The 19,033-nt window shown below is 39.4% G+C and overlaps 1 protein-coding gene across 1 annotated transcript in view; it reads left to right on the plus strand.

The window, feature by feature from the left end:
* Gsk3b (glycogen synthase kinase 3 beta) overlaps nt 1-19,033 on the plus strand; it is a 186,886-nt gene that overhangs the window by 76,412 nt on the left and 91,441 nt on the right. Inside the window, exon 2 of the mRNA XM_050149099.1 lies at nt 14,600-14,793. Coding sequence (XP_050005056.1) covers nt 14,600-14,793 — 194 coding nt within the window. The remainder of the gene's footprint in view (nt 1-14,599; nt 14,794-19,033) is intronic.

Genomic DNA, 19,033 nt, shown 5'->3' on the forward strand with positions numbered 1-19,033 from the left:
CCCACCAAAACATTTGAAGATGCATAGTTTTGTTGTATCCCTTGTTACCTTGAATATTTTGAAATGCATTTAATACATTTAATCTACCTTAGTTTGGTGATATGGAACACTGTAGAGTGTGTTTGTTTCCCTTTGTGACTGGGAGGCTGCCCCTGTGGGAACAGTACAGAAGATACAGTACATAAATGTTAGCCTTAAAGTATAGCTTACTGAATGTATATCACTTTCCCACCATATTGAAGTTGAAACTTCTTAAATCAAAGATACTGTTGAATTCGTGTCTTAGGGTTACAATTGCTGTGATGAAACACCATGACCAAAGCAACTTGGGGAGGGAAGGCTTTATTTGACCTACACTTCCACATCACTGTTTTTCGTTGAAGAAAGTTAGGACAGAAACTTAAGGCAGGATCCTGGAGACAGGAGCTGATGCAGAGACCATGGAAGAGTGGTGCTTACTGGCTTGCTCAGCCTGCTTTATTATAGAACTCAGGACCACCAGCCCAGGGGTAGCCCTGCACCTTCCCCCATTGATCACTAATTAAGAAAATGCCCCATAGCTGGATTGTATGGGAGCATTTTCTTAATCGCAGTTCCCTCCTTTAGATGACTCTATCTTGTATCAAGATGACATAAAAGTAGCCTGGACAATTGGAAACTATGCATTTGGTAATTTGCAAGATAAATATCATAGGCAACTTGTGGATGAGAGTAATGATTGAGATAATTTCTTTTCTTTTTCTGACCTGTAACTTATTAACAATTGGAAGGTGAAAGTAGATTGAATGAACACCAAGTGTTTGAAATTATCATTGTGGTAGTTAAACTATGAAATGTCCCCCGCAGATTTGGTTCCCAGTTTGTGGTGCTGGTCAGGGAGGTTTAGGTGATGCGACCTTGGCTGGAGGCCACTTTGGAGATTGCATAGCCTCACTCTGCCCCCTCTAAACCATGTTTGTGATGAACTGCGCTCTCCCATCTCCAGCCCCTGCTGCCATGTTTGTGCTACTGTGCTTCCAGCTACTGTGTTGAACTCTTGGGTTTTTCGAGACAGGGTTTCTCTGTGGCTTTGGAGCCTGGCCTGGAACTAGCTCTTGTGGACCAGGCTGACCTCGATCCGCATGTGCCACCATCATCCCCCCCCCGCTGTAGCTCCCTTTTGCTACAGATTTTCTTCCCTTTCCTGCATACTTTACAGCTTACTTTGAAGGCTGTCATAGACAGTGGTCAGGAGAAAAGGATGCTGCAGAAGGAACAGTGGCAACACAAATCTATCTTACTCTCTCAGCTTAGATGATTTTAAAAATTAAAGCAGCATATGTGTTTTCATCTCACTCATTGACATTGTTTTCTTAATGTAATTGGAGCTCTTCCCTTCTTATCGACTCTTAAGTCCAATTGAAATAACTGAGTGAGATGACAATATCTGAAAAAGGGTCAAAGTAGACATTTGGGCCATCCAAAGATTGTTTCCTACAGTTGTCTCTCTTAGCTTCTGACATTTCAAGTAGTAAGCAATATGGGAGATGTTCTGTTAAGGGTGTCTTCATACTTTCTTTCACGACCCACTATCAAAATCAGCAGCCATATTTCTCAGGCTTTTTATTTACTAAGAACCCAGGTAGCATCTCTTTTAGTGCAGCTTCGGGAGGGGAGACACTAGTGGCTTTGCTCTGTGAACTGACACGGTCAGCATACTCGTCCTTCGGTGTGTCTTCTTTGCATAGCATTGTTAGATCTTCTTGTCTCCCCTCTCCCCTGCTAACAGGAAAAGAGTTGGGGACCTTAAACCAGTTTTTACTGGAAGATAATGACAAATATAAAAGTGAATATGGATTTGATTCTATATGATCAAAACTGGTTATTAACATCTTTTTTAAAAAATTCATTGTATTTTTTTGGTTTTGTTTTCTTTTGAGACAGGGTTTCTCTGTGTAGCTCTGTCTGTCCTGGAACTCGCTCTATGGACCAGACTGACCTCGAACTCAGAGGTCCTCTTACCTCTGCTTTGAGTGCTGGGATTAAAGACGTGTGCCACCACTGCCCTATGGCAATATGTCTTTTCAAATGTAGCTTCCTAGGCTGTTCTGTAAAAGTTAATAACTGAGCAATGGTTGCCATAAATATTGCAAACTTACACTGGCAAATAAATTCATTAATAGCAAGTAGGGGGACATTGGCAGTGGAAGGCTGTGGGACGTGAATAGGTCTTTCTGCATATACGCAGCAAGTGTTGCCACTATTTTTGCGTGGCACTGGCACACAAGAGCAGCCCTGTGCTTCCTTCCCTCCCCTCTCCTCTCCCTTCCACTTCTCCTTCTTCCCTCCCTCCCTCCCTCCCTCCCTCCCTCCCTCCCTCTCTTTCTTTGCTACCTACCTGTGGGTAAGGTTGATTTTAGATCTTGGGATTTGGGATGAAATCTGTAGAGGAGAAAAGAAGGTTATTTTCAAGTTACTTATGATTTGAAAGAACTGTGGAAGAAAGAGTAACCGGAGATTTAGTTGACAATTGTTTGGATTGATTTTTTTTTTAATTTTTGAGACAGGGTTTCTCTGGAACTTTGGAGCCTGTCATGGAAACTAGCTCTTGTAGACCAGGCTGGCCAAAAACTCACAGAGATCCGCCTGCCTCTGCTTCCCGAATGCTGGGATTAAAGGAGTGCGCCACCACCGTTTGGCATTTGGGATTGATTTAGTGGTTATAAAAATATTGCACGCTCATGGGACCGGGGAGAGTTTATATATGAATGACTACTGATGTAAGGATGTGATGATGATACAGTGTTGGGTGGGCAGGCCTTGTGCTGGGCAGGAACCGCTGCCGCAGTCTTTGGAATCTGTTCAGAATGGGAGGTGGGGAATGGTGTGCTTGCTACCTTACCGTTTCTGTTTATATAATTTGATTAGTAAAGAATTAAAGTAGTTCATAAACTAAGGACATTTTTATTTAATATCTGATTTGTAAGCAAATTTATACTTTTGAATTTATAAGAAGTACAATATTTTTTATGAAAACTACTGTGTAAGATCTGCTCTTCATATTCCCCTTTGCTTATAGAAAAATTATGCTTGCCTGATTTCCATTCACGTTCTTTCTGTTCTTGAAAGAGTAACAGCTGATCTCAAACAGCTGATTGCTTTGTATTGTGATAAATTTACTTAAATGTTTTGTTTTTACTGTGTAATCTTGAATAATTTTAAGTTCGTTTTGAGCTTTAGCCCTCTCTCTCCTGGTTTCAAATTGGTCTTTAATCTCCCTTTTAGGATTATGGCTTAGCTTAGATGAGATACTGTTTGATAGCATACATTGTATAGCATGCAGCGCTTCATAAGCGTACTGCTTGTGATGTTGGTCCTAGGCAGGGTTGTCAGATAGTTTAGTTGTCTTTGTCTTATCTTTTTAAGCCTAACTTGTTTATTGCAGTCACTTCAGCTGTATGTGGTTTCTGAAGTGTACTGGCAGCTGCAGAGTTTTTTACTTATATGAGCAGTTACTTGACAGTCTGCTATGCATAGGTGTGAAATGGGGGTCATTCCAAGAAAGATGTGATGAATATGAGTGTTGTCTTCATGTAATGGATTCTAGTTATTGAATAGTGATTAGAAAACACTTAGGATCACCCGGAGTAAGCAGTAACCCAGAGAATGCAAACCCTGCTGTCAGTGATATTTAACAGCAATTTTTAGCTTAATAATTTTCCACTTTAAAATACGTGTAAAAACAGACTTAAACTTGTGTGATGTGCTATGGGAAAGAGGTGTTGTGGGATATTTTTGTACAGTACACTGTATGAAAATGTATTTGATTGGTGTGATTAAAAAGCTAGATGGCCAATAGCTGGGCAGGAGGTATAGGCAGGTCTTTTCTGCAGAGAGAGAGAGAGAGAGACAGAGACAGAGAGAGAGACAGAGAGACACAGAGAGAGACACAGAGAGACAGAGAAATAGAGAGAAAGAGACAGAGAGAGAGAGAAAGTAGGAGATGAATCTAGGCCAGCGTCAGATACCAAGAAGACATGGAGGGAGTTGGACATAAACAGAATGAAAGAAAGGTTAAAAAGCTACAGGCAAAATGTAGATTAATGTGAAGGGGGTTAGTTTAAGTTAAAGAACTAGAGGGACAAGCCTAAGCTAAGGCTGAGGTTTCATAATTAGAAGTCACCATGTCGGTATTTGGGAGCTGGCAATACAGAGAAAGACTCATTAGGAAGTAGTTTGGTTGTCCTTGGTGCATACTTCAGTGGAAAGCAGAATCTAGTGAGCCTCTAGCTTGTGTCCTTTGGAATGAAAGGGATTGGTGGTAGGTCTCAAACAGACTCAATTCATTGTGAAACATGTAGAGTCTTAATTCTGGTGCTACACTTGGATTTGTGGCTGGGTAAGATATAAACCCTCATCGAATCAGAATCAGAGATCCTAGAGTAATCGTTCGCTCTTATACTGTAAGCATTTGCAGCCGATTCTTTCCTTTCATGCATGGAATATTATCACATAGGTAATCTGGAAACTTAGCTTCGTAAAGGTAAAAAAGCCATCTATCAACCTTCTTTCTCAAAATCGAGCAGCTCAGGAAGCTCATTAAAAATGTGAAGGCTGCAGTCTATGCAGCTCATTAAAAATGTGAAGGCTGCAGTCTATGCAGCCTTCACATTTTTAATGAGCTTCACTTTTCAGAATCTATTCCCATTTCCAAGGATGTATTTTTTCTCATATGAACTATAGTTTTATCTTTACATTCATGTATTTAACTCAACTTGAGTTAACGTTTGCATGTCAAATAAACTTGCCCCCTGATTCTTTCACATGTTTCTGTCCAATAAACTTTGTTGAGGAAACAAAAAAAAAAAAAAGTGAAGGCTGTGATAGCGCCCAGTGCACACCATGCGGATCTTTTAGATACCAGTGCTCAGTACTTGCTTCTAAAATCTGAATTGTAATTATTTCAAGTGTGGGGTTAGAGCAAGCGGAATGTTTATTCATTTTGGGCTTGGTTCTATTCTAGTTCATGGAAGCTAGAAAAAACAGAAAATATGCTTAATTCTCTGATTTTTAGTAAAATAATACTGAAGTTTAGACTTAAATTAGTATAGTTCATTCTTGTTTTGGGGTTGTTGCTTATTTTAAAGTACAATTATACTTCTAAGAGAAGATAAAAGTAAGTTAATTAAAACGAGCTCAAAACAAGTGTGGTTATTTCCAAGTAAAATCTTGAGTAGCTAGTGTGTTCTGTTACCAGACTCTTCTGTGACATATTTAAACTTTTCAGTTTTGTTGAACACAATTAGGTTTTTTAACCCGGAGAGCGTTGTGTTGTCTTAACAGCAAAAGCCGTAGCATGTGTTGGAATAGAATAACTATTCTGCCTGTGTTAAACCCGTGTGTGGTGAACACTGACCTGTTTTCAGTAAGTCTAGGATTGTATTTTACTGTTGTAAAGGCCTTTATATGCTTCCCCTCCGGATCTGGATCTGACAGTCTAGGATTGTATTTTACTGTTGTAAAGGCATTCATATGCTTCCCCTCCGGATCTGGATCTGACAGTCTAGGATTGTATTTTACTGTTGTAAAGGCATTCATATGCTTCCCCTCAGGATCTGGATCTGACAGTGCCAAGCATAGGAAAAGTAAAGGCACGAAGAGTAGTCAGTTCTCAGACGGTAACTGCTGGAACCGTCTTTGTAAACCCTGCAGCAAACGTCTGCTGAGCACTTTCATTGTCCTCAGCCCTGTGCTAATAATAAGCAGAAGGGAAATGATGAAGATAACCTCTGTTTCCTAGTGAAGTGAGGGGCTGATGCTTTTACTAAGTATAGAACTTGTGATAAGCACTGCAGTCGGTCACAGACAAAAGTAAAAGAGCTTAGCGGGAGGGTCTTGTTCTTCTCTGTTCAGTAAGTCAGAATTCAAAGAATATAAATTATTGTGCTGTTAAAAACAAACAGAAAAGCCAACGCTACTTGCCAGTGTTAGCATTCCTCACAAGAATCCTTTAAAGCAGCACCCTGCTGTATTACAGATAGCCAGCTATGGAGAGTGGATGCTTCAGGACGTGGCGTTATCCATCAGTTGGCTGAGGTCCTTTGTTATACTTGGAACTTGGGCAGGCAAGGAGAAGGTCTCAAGTATTGTTCTTGGCCCCCTTTCCTGTGTCTTAGTGTTTGACAGCAGTAGCAGCAGGCACGCAGTAAAAATAGTAGGTGGCACCCTCTAGTGTCTTATATATAGCTCTCGCATAGCTCTATTTACTGGAACAGTCATAGTTACAATAGTTATGGTTCCTGAGGATTCCTCAGCCTTTCAAGGTAGCTGACCTTGCAGCTCAGGGCCTAAGTTCTGTGTGTCTCCGCCCTTCAGAGCAGCAGTTGGTATAGCTTGATTTGGCCACTGTCATGACTGCCACCACTTGGGAGGTAGCTACCACTGCCTTTGTTTGATTGTTTGTTTGGTTTGGTTTTTGTTGCTGCTTCAGCTGGCTGTTGAGCCACAGCCCATTTTGAAGCCTACCCCTCCTGTAACTGTCAGTGCAACTGGCTTCTCCACGGTGCTTGAAACTCTGCTTGACAACTGTTCAGCTCTGCCTCTGCTGTCCGTCTCTGCTGGGCAGCTGGGCAGCTCCACGCCTCTGCTGCGTATCAAGGCAGGTGTGGGTTTGGCTTGCTTTTCCAATTCAGCTGGTGGATGTACCTCCTCTGCTGCTGTCAAAGCAGCTGGAAACTCTGCAGCCTCTTAGCTGCCCCACATTGTCATGGTCAGTGCTGCTGTGGCCATTTCCTGTCTCTCATGCCACTACTGACCTCTTTCTACTTCCAGCTCAGTTTGCTCTAATAGAATTAGGCAAAAGCCCACCCAAGAAATTGTTTTTACCGAGCCTAATGTTGCAACATAAGGGGAGGTAACACAGGAGTGTATATTAGTTGGCTCAAAAAGTGAGCCAGATAGTCTTCATATATAGACACTTTGATTGGTGAAAGGGGTACTTTGACCAGTCACAAGAAATCTTTCATACAAATGAGGGTTTGTGCTTATACCCGTTATGGCATTGTCTTTTTTGTGCAGTTACAGCAATCCTTCTGCTAGGCCACCAGGGAAAGTGTATTCCTTGTCTGCTATGACCTAGGTCATAGCATAGGTAATGATTGCATGGTCTCCTAGAGCTGGCCTTCTTAAACATTTTCTTGCGACTGGTTTTTGTTTTTTTGTTTTTTTTTTTTGCCACGTCAGGTGTATCACTATCTAAAATAGGTTTAGGGCACCAGCAAGGTTGCCAAGTGGGTAAAACACTTACTGTACGAGCCTTGTGATGTGAGTGAGTTCAGTCCCTAGATCCCCGTGCTGGGAGAGAAACCACTCCCCAAACAAGAGTGCACATAGACACTGAAAACAATGAAATTTTATAATTCTAAAACAAATATATATATATATTATATCACATTTACTTTTAATAAGTCAAATATTGGGGTTGGAGAGGTAGCTCAGTGGTTAAGAGCACTGGTTGTTCCTCCTAAGGTCCTGAGTTCAATTCCCAGTAACCACATGGTAGCTCACAACCATCTGTAATGAGATCTGGTGCCAACTTCTAGCCTGCAGGGACACATGCAGGCAGAACATTGTATACATAATAAATAAGTAAATCTTTAAAAAATCGAATGTATTTCAGAAAATTCTTTAAGTATAGTTTTACCACTTACTAAAGGCAAAATCAAATTTGCACACTGAGATGGATGTTTGTTTATTTTTACATAAATATTTGGTGCTACATGACTACTTCAGAATTTTTGTTTGCAGTACTAGGATTAGGCTTCTGTGTGCTAGGTGAGCACATGGCCACTGAGCTGCACCTCCTGCTTCCAAGTTTTCATAGTAGAATAGTTTGCTTTTATGATGGTCAGTGCTGAGATTACTGCATAAATACACAGGGCAGAATGGCAGAAGTACATTGACATAGTGTTGTCACTTAGAGCAGGCGTTAGTGTTATCCCAGAAATGAGCCTTTGGATAAATCTGTGGGGATTATGGTGATTGAAGGGAGAAGACCCATCTACTGTAGGTTGTCCCATCCCCTAAACTTGGGAGGCTAGAGTGTAGGAGAAAGTGGCTGAACACTAGGATGCGGGTAGTTAATTTCCCTGCTTCAAACTCTTGTGCTGTGACTTCGCTGTCTTGGTGTTCTGGACCTGTGCTGTGAGCTTGCGGTAGAATTGTGGGATACTGAATAGTGCTTTTCTAAAACTGTCTGTTTTTAAGATTTCTGTTTGCCTGCATGTATGTATGTCATGACATGTGTGCTTGGAGCCTACAGATATCAGAAGAGGGTGGGTGTTGGATCCCTTGGAACTGGAGTTACAGCTAGTAATTTTAAGTCCAGCACTTGGGTTCTGAGACTTAATCAATCCTAGGTCCTCTGCAAGAGCAACAATTGTTCTAAATTGCTGAGCCATCTCTCTAGCTTCAACAGCAGTTTAAAAAAAAATTCTAATATAATATATACATTTTAATATAATACATGTTGAGGGATGATGGTAGAAAAATGCGAAAAGCCCTTGTTTTTTGTAATTAAGCTGTTGTTTCTGTAAGAGCAGAAAACTTGGTACATATAGTAAAAAAGACTGTAGTTCATAATGTCCAGTAGTCCTCAGTGCGAATCGGGGTGTTTCAGGCAGTATTTCGTGGTTGGCAGTTGGCAGCACAAAGTGCTCCTGCTGTGTGTTTAGAACCAGCGCTGCAGGAGGTGAGTGAGCACAGTGCAGCACAGGTTAGCCCTTTACAGAAGCGAGTTCAGTCGATTGTTTTCTGCTTGGTTGATTTTTCTCTACTGCTTTAGATAGGCTTATGTGGATCTGACTTTTTTTTTTTTAATTAAATAAAGGGTTTATTTACAAATGGCCCTAGAATTTTTAAAAATGTTATTGCTAATTAGAATTGATCACTTTGTCTGATTTCCTGGTATTCCTTTTCTTTCTTCTTCAGCTTCATTTGCTCCAGCGCCCATGAACAATTTGCGCTGTGGTCTAGAGGGTCCCAGAAAAAGAGTAGGAACTTTATTTTTAGAATTTGTCTCATTCTGAATCTTGATTTTCCTTTGTTGTTCATGTTTCTGAGTGGGTTTGTTTTTTGGGGAGAGCATCTTGCTTTAATAGTTGTTCTTTAGTCAGTTGTTTAAGTAGAGATTGACTACAGTTAGTGTTTCCTTTTCTGACAACCATAGTCTTACTTGAAAATTACTGTTATTTCTCTTCGTGATCGAGAAATAATAGGTAGTGTTGTTTTTCCACATCATGATGTTCTTAGGTGGGAAATGGTCTCTCTGTGTAGCCCCAGATGGCCTGCTGCAGTCTTTTCAGTTTGTGGTGTTTAATATCAAGGCCTTGTTCTTGAGGCAAAGGGAGATTTTTACAGATGTAGTTGTTACCAGCTCCACTTCCTGCTTCAGGTCACTAGAGCAGCCCTGGACATGGACGGACAGTTTCAGGGCCATTTGTTTAGGTTTTGTGACTTAGTAATAGTCTTTAAAAGCCTCATGGTTAAACGTCTTTCACTTGTTTCTTAGCTCTGAATCTTGAGAACTGGCCTCTTTAAGAAGGAAAAAAAGACTTTGTCAAGTAAACAAATGTTGCTTTAAGATTTATCACTTCACATAAAATTAAAATGACAGTGCTAGGGTCTCAGACTTTTATTCTTGAGATAGGCACTTGATATTTTTGGATGTTCGCTCTACATTTGTATTCTATATTTAACAGTCTCCAATCAGAGATAGTCCTTTTTTTTTTAAGTAAGTTTTTAAAAGTTTATTATATATAGTGTGTGTGTGTGTGTTTGTGTGTGTGAGACAGAAAAAGAGAGAGAATGAACCTGAGCATGTTCCGCCTGCAGGAATGGAAGGTAGAGGGAGGATGGCTGTCCAGCATGGGTTCTTTGCCTATGGATAGGGCATTCGACTAGGATGACTGGGGCTTTGTCTGCTGGACCTTCTCGCTGGCTGGAAGGCAGTTGTTACATTGCATTTGATCTTTCCATTATTTTTGTGAGGGATCGATCTATTGTGATTGATATGTTGAGGATCTCTTTACAATGATAAAAGCAGGAAGGTGCATATACCTTTCTGTTGTTCTAATTACAACAGGAAATGTGTACCTTGTGACCAGATTCTGATTGTCACAGAGGAATCCAAGAGTCAGAGAGAGGACCTGGAGCTGTGTTACTAATTGCCATAGTTCTGCTGTTGTACCCCAGAGACGGTGACAGCTTTTGAAGACCGACTTTATTTAATGGTGTATGTCATAGAACTAGTGACAGTTGTTATGCTGTCCGTGTAGTCTAAGATATTCACTATTAAATAAAGAAGTTATTTTTCCTAATTAACAGATTTGTCATTTTTAGTGTTTTATGAGGATTCTGAGTTCTGTATGTCAGTGTTGTCCTATTGTAGGAAGTAATCTTTTAGTGGTTAATGTTGAACTCTTTGGATGTTCCAGAGTCTGGTGTTCAGAGTTTTATTTTCCATCTGCTTTTGGGAAGTAGACATTTCAGGGCATAATGTTGCCAAACTCCATTTGGATATACCAGGGGTACATAGGTAAGGGTAGGAAATTTTAAAGATTGTTCTGTATCCTGATACTTCTGCCACTCTGGAGCCAGTCCTCTACTGGCTGTTACCAGACTTTCTCCTTCTATAGGAGTAGGAAAGCATGTGAAATGAGTCTTTAGGCCACAGCTAGGCCATACAGTGCAGGAGAGGTACCACAAAGCAGTGTGTTAAAGTTTAGAAGCGAGTCTTTCTTACTCATTTTTTATTTGCAAGGAGTCATACTGTGTCTTTGTTAAAGAATACAAAACAGTGAAGGGGGAAGTTATCTGGGAAAGCACCATATCAGTTTATATGGTTGTTATGCAATTACCAAGTCAGCTGATGCCAGTGCCTCTGGTGACATGCTTGGCACACCAGTCGCTAGTTGCCAGTGCGGTAATATTGTCAACTTCCTCCCAGTATTATTACCTTGTTGTGTTCTTCAACACTGCTACTCGTGTCCCAGCTTCAGAAATCTGATTGGGATCATCTTAATTACTTTTTCAGTTGGCTGTAAATTCTTTCTTTGCTTCAAAAGAAATCTTAGTTTATTGTCTTTTTTTGTTTTGTTTTAATTTATTTTATTTTGAGACAGAGTCTCTCAACAAAGCTCTAGCTAGTCTGGAACTCACTATATGTATCCACAAAACTAGTCTGGAATTCAGATCCACTTGTTTGTGCCCCTCTAGTGCTGGTTTTAAATGCTTGCGCCTCCACGCCTGGCCCACTTTTGAAGACAGGTTAACAGTCTTTTTTAGTTAAACTCTGAATAAAGCAGTCAGAAAAGTGTGATGTTTTTCAAATAAAAGTTCTAGGATTGAGTTGGCATGGATAGCCTGAGAGCCATTGCTCCTGGTGTGCTTCAGACATGTAATGTAGCAGAGATGGGACTCCCAAGAGCCATTGCTCCTGGTGTGCGTCAGACATGTAATGTTAGCAGAGATGTGACTCCCAAAAGCCATTGCTCCTGGTGTGCTTCAGACATGTGATGTAGCAGAGATATGACTCCCAAGAGCTCTCTGCAGCTTCTCTAACTGCTTCAGAAAAGATAGAGCAAATGTTCTCATTTCTACTAAGGGATTGGATGTTGTCTGTGGCAGTCACAACTCAAGGTTAAGAGGCCTCAAGAATCTCTTTGTTTTGTGTGTGGTGGTATAGCACTAGGGAGGCAGAGTGGGTGAATCTCTGAGTACAATAAGGATTGCTGGTCTCTCTCTGTAAGGAGTTTAAGGCCAGCCAGATCCATTTCTTTCCCCTTCCACCAGATCTTGAGTAGACAAAGATAAAGCCCTCGTAGTTTTTCCACTCTACCATTCCAGCAATTACTGGATTTGTACCTTTTCCCATTTCTCGATCAGGAAACAAATTTTAGGCTTGCAGTGAAAACAAACAAACAAACAAACAAACAAAACAAACAAACAAAAAACCCCAGGGTAGTGCTGATTGTCTTTAATAGTTTGTACCCAACCTCCTGGTTTTCAAGTACTACCTGAGGAGGCAAATGGGGAGGTCATCATGGATGCTGCTGTGGTGGCATGTCTTACAGGAACCCACTCAACTGGTCCCTGTTTGCTGGGTGGAAATGTCTTCCTACCGCAGAAAGACATACTTTTTTAAACACTGTGCAGCCCTACAACCAGTCATACCAGTCACCTACTTTCAGAGTAGGACTGCGTTGCTCTGTGAACCAGATCTCTGAGATTTGGGAAGCAGACCCGTTCAATGGAATGGTAATTCCATGGCTTTAACTTTCATGCTAAAGAGAAAATCATGTGAGATTTTTATTTTATTTGAAATAGCTGGATAATAAAGTATTCAGTGCTTTGTTCTTTAATTTTTCTGCACCTCACTGCTCTGCATATTTTAAGAATGTGAATCTGTTTTTTAAAATGAGCTGTGCTTGGTGGTGTAAGCCTTTAATCCCAGCACTCAGTAGCCAAAGGCAGGTGGATCTCAAAATCTAGGCTGACTTTGTATATGTAGTGAGTTCCAGGATAGTCAGGGCTGAGTAGAGAGACCTCCTGTCTCAAAAAACCCAAAAATGACAAAGAGGAAAGAGGAGGAGAAAGAAGAAGGAAAAAAAAGAAAGAAAGAAAAACACAAGAAAACTAATATTTTGGGGGGGGCACATAGAATTTATAAGCAATTGAAAAATTGTAATTAAGGTGAGTATTGTTAGATTCTTAAAGATGGAACATGATAATTTAAAATTAAAACTTTTCTTTTCTTTTTTTATTATCATTTTATTTTAAAAGAAAACAAACTATCTTTTTTCATTTTACATACCAATCCCAGTTCCCACTTTCTCGCCTGTAAGTTTTAAGTGAGCAGTTAAGAGCTCGTAGGACCACAGTGTATGTGCTGACTTATGCTGTTTGTATTTATTCAAAGCATACATAATAGTGTTGTAGATAAAAACTGTGGCATTGATTTGTCTCAGCATGTGATACTGTGTTAATTTGAAATTTGCACTGGTAATATATTTTTGAGTGTTTTCCCTTGAAACTGAAGATGTAATGCCAGACTACCTGTGAATCACCTGGCCTTCCTTTTAAGAAGCCATTCATAATTTTCAGTCATTGTTCTGTATCTGGCATGAAGGTATCTTTTAAGGAAAGGTTGGTCTTACAGACATTGCTTATTGGCTTTGTATTTAATAGATATACATACTGGTCATTGTCTGCCACCAACATTTTGGGTGTTCATTTATCAAGTAGCTAGGAGTCACTTCTTCAGTAGGTTAGAATGAGTTCACTTGGCATCTTAAAAGTTACATGATGGAACAGAAACAGAAAAAGATATAGTTTAATGAGGCAAAAACTTATATACATATATTTTTATACTTTGCATTGGATGGGTGTTACATTTGCTAGAAAGGGGAGTCATAATTGTTATTTCATCATGGTTCTAGTTTCTAGAACTTAAATGTATTGTGAAGTCACCAAGAGAATGGTTTAAAGCTCTTGAGAACCAGGCAATAGGTAACCTAGGATAGTTTAGAATTCAGAGACAATTGTGGACTTCCAATCAGATTGGTCTTGAGCTTGAAGGGCGCCCCTATGGTTTGCTGCTAAGGATGAGGCAACACAAAAAGGTAAAGAAAGATGAGGGTATATGTAAGTAAGACACACATGGGCTAAATTTAGAATGGGTTTTATTGTGCTTTGTTTTACATGCTATCCTCAAATTACATGTTCTTTTCCTTCCAGCACTTGAGAGACAGAGGCAAGTGGATCTCTGAATTTGAGGTTAGCCTGGTCTACAGAGTAAGTTTCAGGATAGCCAGGGCTATACAGAGAAACCCTGTCTCAAAACCCCCACCAACACCACACCCAAAGTTAATTTTCTCAAAGATATTACATTTAATTTGTTAAAGGGAAAAAGATAAAAGGAAAATCTCAAAGTCCTACTTTCCAAAAGGCAGAATGGTCAGAATGGAGTTGTTGTCCTTACATCTTTTTAGTTAACATTTATTTTGTCTTCCAGTAAACAACCTTTAAAAAAAAAAGTTAGAAAGTCAGACCCAAAGGGAGTCCACCATTTGAACTGTGCCTTGGGGGCAGCTTTAGCTTTGTTGCACTTACTTGTTTATATGGACTCTCGGTATGTGCCCAGGGCAGCATGGCGCTTGTGATAACCTTGTCTTGATTCCAGGCATGAGCCATGATATCTGGCTTCCCATTAGTAGTATTTAAAAATTATTTATTCTTTCCCAGTTTCGCTCACATGCTTCTTTGATAGTATCTCCTCTCCCTGTTGTTCTGTTATTCGCCTCCTCCAGACCTTCCCAATGCCATTATTTAATGAGCACAATACATTTACATTATAGGTGACAGTTTTCAACAAGTCACGTTTTGTATTTAAATGAAGCAGAATGAACTTGTAAATGGTGGATTAAATTACCTGTAGTTAAGCTATCTTTATGCTAATACTTAAATATTTATTTAATATATTTACTTTATAAATTGTTGGCAATTTTTTTGGTATATTTCTATGCAGTTTTCATTCTTGTTTTAAATCCCTTTCTTCCTGTAGGAGATAAAGATGGCAGCAAGGTGACCACAGTGGTGGCAACTCCTGGACAGGGTCCTGACAGGCCACAAGAAGTCAGTTACACAGACACTAAAGTGATTGGAAATGGGTCATTTGGTGTGGTGTATCAAGCCAAACTTTGTGATTCAGGAGAACTGGTCGCCATCAAGAAAGTTTTGCAGGACAAGCGATTTAAGGTAAAACCTGGTGTTTGCATCTTTGTTTCTATATATTTGTTTTTAATTATACTGCTCTTACCCACTGGGCTATATCCCTTCCTTTCCTTTTCCTGTTCTCTGCCCTTTCCCTTTCCCCTTTCCTTCCATTCTCCTCCCCTTTCCTATGTCTGTACAGTCCAGATTGCTCTGAAACTCAAGACACTCCTATGGCTCAGCCTGCTCAGGGCTGTGATTACAGGTGACGGACTACAACCGGCTTGGACGTAGATTTCACTGATTAGTCACTTAACATTGTACTTCCTGAGTGATGAGAACCAGCAGTGTACTTTGTGGCCGTTTCTTTTTTGTTTTACTGTCTTGTTAAATCTTAAGAAACAACTGCTGGGGTGGCGGTAAAATTTTATCAAGTTATTAGTCGGTTTGGAGAAAAGTATATCTACTTCACAATTTAGTTGGAGATACTTCTCCATTTCATTGACTGCAATATTTTTGATTACACTTATTTTAGTTGTATGTATAGGGTTGAGGGGAGACATTTATGCTAGGGGCACGTGTAGAGGTCAGAGGCAAATTGTAGCACTCTTGTTTTTTGTACTTGTGAAACCTGGGGGTTCTCAGGCTTCACAGCAGGCAGTTTACAGAAGGTCCTGGATACTTCATAAAGCCTAGCTAATCCTTATATAGAGTTAGCATCTGTGATATAACATTTCAGGCTTTTTATTTTTATATAAAAAAGAAATGGGTTGGACAGTGGTAGTGCACACCATTAATACCAACACTTGGGAGGCAGAGGCAGGCAGATCTTTGAGTTTGAGGTCAGCCTGATCAATAGAGCGAGTTCCAGGACAGCCAGGGCTACATAGAGAAGCCTAGTCTAAAAAACAAAACAAAACAACAAAGAAATGACTTTCTAGAGCCAGGTTGGTTAGAGGATAATGACACCCAGGGGATTTAGGCGTGCCTACTTGAGTTCTTGGTAGTTGTTGATGAATTTGGCACATTATTTGGGCTACGCCTAAACTTTTCCCCTTTGTTGCATTTTTAATTGGAATTTTATCAAGCTTATAAATTAGGAAGACTGGCATTTCAAATGTTGAATTGCATAAGAAATTCAATGTATAAGAATACCAATTCATTTAAGTCTACTTTTTGTGTCTTTAAGTTTTTCTTACAGGGGCTATTCTTGATGAGTTTATTCTTGAATATTTGTTTGGTTTTGTTATTATCTACTTTTTATCACTTACATATTAAGAAGTGATAGACTAACTTACTCAAGTTCTTTACATTAACTCATCATTATTTGTAGAATTACTCCTTGTTCTCTTTACTATATACAAATAGTTGAGGCCAAAAATAAAATTTGCTTTGTTGACGGATTTACTTTCCTTTTTCATAGTAATAATTTCTCTTACAATTTAGGAATCTGTCATCTAATGTGAGAGATTTACATAACTTAGGGACTTATATAACATATTTCGGACTACATTAATGAATTAGGTTTGTTCAGAGGAAAGACTGGATAGGTAGGTAGGTAGGTAGGTAGATAAGTAAATTGGCCTATGTTGCTAGTGGTATTGTGAAGCAATTTGTTTCAGTACAAAAATAGGATGGGAGGTAATACCATAGAGAAAAAGAAAACCAAGAATAATTATCCATATTTTAGTAATCAGCAGAACTTATAAAATAATTTCTGATATAGCAGTTCTATTTTAATAGTATTTAACCTAAAATCTGAATGTCCTCTGTTCCCCGCCCCCCATTGAACTGTAATACATTACTTAGTTAAATATAGTTGTTGTTTTGTAGGGGATGTTTGTGATGTGGGAATAAACTTTAGCTAGTTACCTGATTGATATAGGAGCCCTTTAATGTTAAGACAGACTGTCAGTTGTTCTAAAAAGTGACTTTTAGTGTTTGAATCTGGCTTTTACAGTTTGAGTATCAGTAAACTGCATTTTAAATTAGTGATATTAGTTCCATTAACTATTTTAGTTTTCCTTTGCAGTAAGTTATAGGTTTTAAGGCTCTTACTTGGTTTCTCTTATAGTTGAAATAGTGGATATGAAATCAGTACTGTTTATTGTGAATATGTACTCCTATCTATAATGTATTTTGAAAGATAAAGAGAGATGATATCTAATATTCTTAGGGATTTGAATTACTACACGTTGGTGGTCACATGGGATTTTAGTCTCTCCAGACCCCCCACCCCCACCCCTCACCTTTTAAGGATGTCTTTCCTGTTTGTTATACTTTTTAAATATATAATCTTATTTTCAGGCAATTTAAGTTCTGTGAAAAACTTAATTGCTGGTCAAATTGATAGAGAAATAGTCTTTATGTCCTATATAGAAATGTTTATTGACTCATAGAATTTACTTTCTGTTTATGAACTGGAAGCTGAAAGATACATGTAAGAAAAACTGAACATGTAAGAACTGAAGGATTGCCCTTGTAGAGCCACACAATCATACAGGTAGGACAGTCTACCCTGAAGCCTCAGCCCAAGCACCTGAGGACCCCACAGAACCACATACCTTTTCCATGCCTCCCAACTGCACATCTGGTTTCTCAAGATCTACTCTTGCCAACCTTGGGCTGACCAGAGCTTACTCGAGATAAAACAACTAGATATAGAGAGACACCAAAAGACAGTAGAGGAGAGGATTAGGAAAAGACATGCTTTGACTCTTGGATATGGTGTTTGTTTGGGTAAATAGCAAACTCAGAAGACTAGAGCTAGAACTTGGAGCTGCCAATAAAAGTCCCACCTCTCCTGTATACTGTGTATGACTAGACTGAAAGAACAGTGATTTCAAGAAAAAGAAAAACATCTAACTAGCAAACTACTTCAGATTCAAACAAGTCCCAGTGCAGAAATGAAACAGACATGAAAAACCAAGAGAACATGTCTTGAAAAAGTTCATCACATAGTAATGAACCATTCAACAGAGTGATTATAACTATGGCCGAATAGCTGAAAGAACAACAACAACAACAACAAAATTGAATGAAATAGAACCCAATTCATGATAGAAAAATTGAATTCAGTAAAGAGAGAGAATTGCGAAAGAAAAGTGAAATGATGTTGGAAATAGAAAACTCCGAATAAAAACCTCAGTAATGGAAGTCTCACCAACAGAAGGCTTACTTGGCAAAAGGAATCAGGACTAGAAGATAAAGTAGAGAAAAGTGTGTGAGAAAGTTAAGAGAAGAAAAAAGGAAAGAGCAACATGGGCAAACATTGGGACACATGAAAATGAAAAGACCTAATAGATGAATCTTGGGCATAGAAGAAAAATACCATGGTAAAGGCATAGAGGTTGTTTTCAATAAAATCTCAAGCCTAGAGAAGGAGGTGCACATCCTAGGTACAAGGGACCTAGGAACACTAAATTGACAGGGCTAGAGAAGAAACTCATCAGGACATAGGCATTGTATGCTGCAAAAGAGCAAAGGTCAAACACACACAAGTGCGCACACACACAGCCAGAAGGTCTGGGAGAGATGCATCCAAACTCTGACAGACCACAACTATAAACTGAAACTATTATACCCAACAAAACTATCCGCTAAATTTGAAGGAGACATACATTTTTCTGTGATTAAAAACAGTTTTAAGGAATTTATGACCACTAAGGCAGCTCGACAGAGGATTCTGGAAGGAATACCTCAATCTGAAGAAAAGGGTAAAGACACTGGTGGGCAAAAGGAGTAAATAAGTGCTAGAACAGCTAATTCACAGACGTCTAAGGAAACAACACAGAATCTACAAAGTGGTAGGTAACACATCTCTCAAAAATAACTCTTAAGGTAGAGTAGCAAATTGGATTAGAAAACAGAATCAATTTTTGATGCTTCCAAATATACATCATCATCAACAGCTGATACCACATTAGAGGAAAACTTGATATAGAGTTTGTATCTAGAATATACAAAATACTGACAAAAACTTAACATCTAGAAAACCCAGTTAAACCTGGATGGTGGTAGCAACTTAGCATCTAGAAAACCCAGTTAAACCTGGATGGTGGTAGCAACTTAGCATCTAGAAAACCCAGTTAAACCTGGATGGTGGTGGCACACGCCCTTAATCCTAGCATTCAGGAGGCAGAGGCAGGTGGATCTCTGAGTTCGAAGCCAGCTTGATCTACAGAGCTAGTTCCAGGACAGCAAGGGCTACACAGAGAAACCCTGTCTCAAAAAACCAACCAAACAACCAAACAAACAAATCCCCAGTTAAAAATTGGGGCATAGA

Source organism: Alexandromys fortis, unplaced genomic scaffold, assembly GCF_014885135.2.
Source record: "Alexandromys fortis isolate MF-2015 unplaced genomic scaffold, M_Fortis_MF-2015_v1.1 scaffold_4, whole genome shotgun sequence".
NCBI classification, from domain to species: domain Eukaryota; kingdom Metazoa; phylum Chordata; class Mammalia; order Rodentia; family Cricetidae; genus Alexandromys; species Alexandromys fortis.